The sequence below is a fragment of the Cokeromyces recurvatus genome (genome assembly GCF_025118155.1).
Source record: "Cokeromyces recurvatus strain NRRL 2243 chromosome Unknown BX663scaffold_71, whole genome shotgun sequence".
Taxonomy (NCBI): domain Eukaryota; kingdom Fungi; phylum Mucoromycota; class Mucoromycetes; order Mucorales; family Mucoraceae; genus Cokeromyces; species Cokeromyces recurvatus.
This window is the reverse complement of record NW_026251457.1, coordinates 1-4,559: the sequence shown is the minus strand read 5'-3', so window position 1 is coordinate 4,559 and position 4,559 is coordinate 1. Positions and strand designations below refer to the sequence as shown.

The 4,559-nt window shown below is 30.5% G+C and overlaps 1 protein-coding gene across 1 annotated transcript; it reads right to left on the bottom strand.

Annotated features, from left to right (window-relative positions):
- Positions 1-739: 739 nt before the first annotated feature.
- BX663DRAFT_490885 (uncharacterized protein) lies at positions 740-1,347 on the bottom strand (the record flags this gene model as incomplete). The annotated part of the gene is made up of 3 exons (XM_051524979.1): positions 740-947; positions 997-1,151; positions 1,333-1,347. 3 exons carry the CDS (start codon positions 1,345-1,347, stop codon positions 740-742), a joined length of 378 nt encoding a protein of 125 aa, XP_051377427.1.
- Between the last annotated feature and the right edge of the window lie 3,212 nt (positions 1,348-4,559).

The window sequence follows — 4,559 nt, the reverse complement described above, 5'->3', positions numbered from 1 at the left end:
AATAATTATTCTAGTTCTATAATTATATTATCAAATACAAATTGTTATATTTTTATCTTATCTTATTATTACTCATCATCTTACAAAAGTTTTAAATATGCTTAACTTATTAACCTTTATTTTGTGTAATTCAGTTTAATACACTTTTCTAACTTATGTTTACCTTGCTAGAATTTATTAATAGGTTTTAATGTGCTTTATCTATCTCATTTTTTTGTTTTATTTTATTAATTATATTTTATCTCTATTTTATTATATTTTACTAGTAAAATACAAACCGTCTTTCACTAATAAACTTAGACAAGCAGAATTCTCGCTTACACAGGCAAAGCTAACTTTTTTTACACACTTGGCACACCTCCCCAAATATTATCATAACATTTCAAACGTCATATAAATATAATAAAATTAAGAACCGTAGAACCCGACAGAATAAGCAATCAATACAAAAAAACCAAAAAGAGAAGAAAAAAAATAATAAAATTACCTAAAACTGTTAAATAAAAACAACTCCCCACATTTATATAGGCATTTATGAAAAAAAACTAATATATTAAGGGGACAAAAAATTGAGGCAAAAAGGATTCGAACTTGCTCCAGCAGATTGAGAACGCGATTACTAGCCACTTATACATTTTAACATTTATTATTTTTTAGTCTTCCGCCATATAACATACAAATGTGGTGTGCGTAGTCAATTTCCAAAAAAGGAAATTGGAAAATTGAAACTCCGACGGGGTTATTTGCAATAGCATCCTGTTAAGTGTACTTTAATTTCACTTAATAGTAAATAGTGAAGCCTTGCATAATTAATAGGTTTGTTATCTAATAGACTTGGGTTTACTCCTATTCCTTCAAGTCTGTTGCATATAAGCTTTTTCTGAATACAATAAACATAGTAAAAAGTCGAAGCATCAAGTTCAGATTCGAAATGAATGAGCGCAAAGCTACTACCAAAAGTTAAATCTTAGTCGAATGTTGTGATAGTTTGCTTACTTTTTTTGCTCCGTTTTGATAACATGTAGGGGCTTAACAATAGAACATTCTTTCAGAATTTGTTTTAATCGTTCACTTTTCATGTCCCTTATGCTATCACCACAAAGTTGAACGTGGCATTTTCTGTTACCACACGTCTCGCACATGAAAGAAATCTGTGGGAAAACAAAAAAAAACTAATGTAGTTTTTGTTCTTGCTATTTCACAAGATTGTAACTCAAAGTAAGTGATGACGTAATTAAATTAATTTTGTTTATAGTGACCTAGCATTTTTTTTCTTTCATGGTACATTTTTTTATTTCTTTGGTCATCTTTCGTGGGTGGCATTAGGTTTACTTTCGTGGTAAACATTTTGGATATGAATTGCTAATCACCTCCTCGTGGTCATATCTGGACAATTACTATTTCTATGGAGGTAGTAGGCTAAGTATTAGCATTTTGATTAGTTTAGCGCTTTTTTTTCTAAATAAAGTTTATTGGTTATTGTTAGAGTTAGAAAGACAAATGATCGCTTACAAATATATGATTTTGGTAATTTTATATGCTGTTTTTATAGACGCTATACAACTATGGTCATGGAGAAAATCCACAGCATGTCTTTCCAATGCTTTAATGTTTTACCATACATAAAATGGGAAGGTTCAAAAGTCCAGAATTTCTTTTTTACAGTAGTGTCCATACTTAATATATTAGGCACAACATCTCATTGCTAAATTATTTCAGGGGTCAAGAATGAGTGCAGAGAAATGAATAGTAAAATTTATTTTATAATCCTTAGGCTAGTCTTTTAATCATTTCTTTAGATCCATTATTTACATTTTACGCCCAAACAGTTTGTACTTGGGTTTATTATATAACTTTTTGCAATGATAATGATAAATTATGGCTTAAATTTTTTATTTATTTTTCTGAATTCAGTTGAAGAAGCGTGTCTTGACAGAAATTACAGACTTAAGCTTGTAATTGAATAAATATCTATTAATTTTAGCGAAAACCGAAACACTGTATGATTCTATTAGTTAAATCGTGGTTAAGCACTATGAATTAAGCCTAGCAGCATCTTTTCCTCTTATTATATTTTGTTCGTCTTTAACCGACAATTGTTTTTATATTAATTAACAAATTAAATCCAGTTATATTTCTTGTAACCGACAATATCCACCAGCCGGACTGTATTTTGTATTTTAGTAAAAAGCTTATTTCTGCATTTGATTGGATTTAACTTCGTCACATGTATGAAAATCTTCAGTTAGTTCGCAAAGTGAAAATGGTAACTTATTTGTCACTTTTCTTTTCTTGATGAAATAGAATATACAGTGAATCCAAAAAGATGTACTTAATTATATATAATATTTGGGCTAATTTTGATTGGTAAATTGTGATAAAAATAATCTAAGCTTGTGACATTTATTTTTCTAAAGCGGAAATTTATTTCTGGCTTTAGACCAATTATTTTTGAGAAAATGCCAATTTCAATAAGCCTGACTGTATCTTTTCTTGTCATGTATGAAATATTATATAAGAATTTATGTCTAACTGTTTGTAGAAGAAAAAAAAAGTTAATTTTTTAGCATGCCGAAATTACAAGTGAAAATTGTGGGGGTGAAAGAACCAAAAAAAATAAAAACGTCATTTTAACTCCAGCTGAATGTTTATTTTTTTATTTTTAGGACTTTTATTGGTCAATTAATTTTTTTTCTCCCAATTTCTCTATGAAAATTAAATACTGCCAAAAGGCTGTAAAATTAAAATTGCTATAAAATAATCAATTTTTGCTATAAAGTTGTAGTTTTTTTTAGATATATAAAAACTTGTATATGATAAAAAAATTAATATTAATTTTATTTTCATGTTTACTAGTAAAAAGTTGACGAAATAATCATTTTTTGAAAAAATCACTTAAAACTCAGCAAAAAGACTTGTTTTACGTATGTTTTCAGTTGCGGAATATTTTCATTACTTGTAGTGGGAGAGTTGAACTAGAAGCCTCACTAAGATACATCAAGGATCAGACAAACTGTCCAGTTTAGTAGTAACGAATCAAGTAGTCAACCAATAGAAGTAGAATATGACCTACCGTTCAGAATCAATAGGCAAAACAAAAGGAGATTCAAGCCGACGATAAAAGATTCAAACGTGAGAAAGAAGTCTAAACTATGTTTAATTTGTGAAAATAGAAGATGTCGGCATAATCAGTTGACAACATAAGAAAATCAAGAAGACAACATTTATGCATCTTTACTACAATCACGATTTTCCCTGTTGTCTCATAAACTTTATTGTTGTAACAAATTTAATATAAATATCGAAAAATTATTGAATTAAAATAAAAGATAATCAATAAATATTATAAAAACTTAATTATATTCTTTGTTATTTTTGTTTAATACCATCTAAAGTTTTACTCTTTTGTATCTCAAGAAGTCAAGAAACGACAATTGGTAGCATCAGGCTTTGGAAAGTTGGTGGAGCATTTGTTAATCCAAAAGGTAGAACTAAAAATTCAAACTGTCCGTAATGGGTGTTGAAAGCTGTCTTTGGTATATCCTCGGGTCTAATTCTGACTTGATGATATCCAGATTTGAGATCAAGACTAGTAAAATAAGAAGCACCTTTTACTCGATCCAAACATTCATCAATTCTAGGTAAAGGATGGTTATTTCTAACAGTGACCTTGTTGAGAGCCCTATAGTCAATGCACATTCGCATTTCACCATTCTTTTTCTTCACAAACAAAACAGGAGCACCCCATGGAGACGCACTAGGACGAATCAATCCTAACTTGAGCAGTTCTTTGATTTGACGTTGCAGTTCATCCAATTCAGCGGGACTCATTTTAAATGGTGGACGACTAACCGGTGAGGCATTACCAGTGTTGATAACATGTACAACTTCACGTTCTGGTGGTAGTCCAGGTAATTCCTCACGAAATACAGTAGAGAATTCTTTGACTAGGTCATCCCAATATTTTTCTTGTATTACTGATGGATTCTCTTGATTATCGGGTTCAATCACGTTAAAGTACATTAGATAACCTTCAGCACCCTTTTTAAGACATCGTTCTGCTTGTTTGTGTGAAATTAAATAATTCAAATCCAAGGCCAAATTTGATTGTGTTTTATAGTGATCATTGCATGGTGTTAATCTTATTCCGTCATTTATTACCCAGGAATCCGTAGTCCAGTCAGGTTTTGGATCTACTTCTTTCAACCATGAACGTCCAAGTATCAAATCAAATTTTGTTGGGAATACGTATGCTGTTATTGTTTTAACAAAGCCATTTAGATTCAGTTCCAATGTAGCCTTTTGAGTGATTTCTGCTATATTCCCATTTGCTATTTCCACTTGTCGATCATTAACAGAAGATATATCTTGTGCCCATTTAGTTATCTCTGGAGAGACGTAGTTTTCACTAGCACCACTATCAATTAAGACGTTGAGGTGTTTACCCTTGATGTATCCCTGATATAGAGGAAGTTGAGTAGAAACAGTGTTTAGTTCAGTTAGATACTTGAGTTCTGCCGCCAAATCATGATTTGATGGTGTAACGGGTACTAATTCTG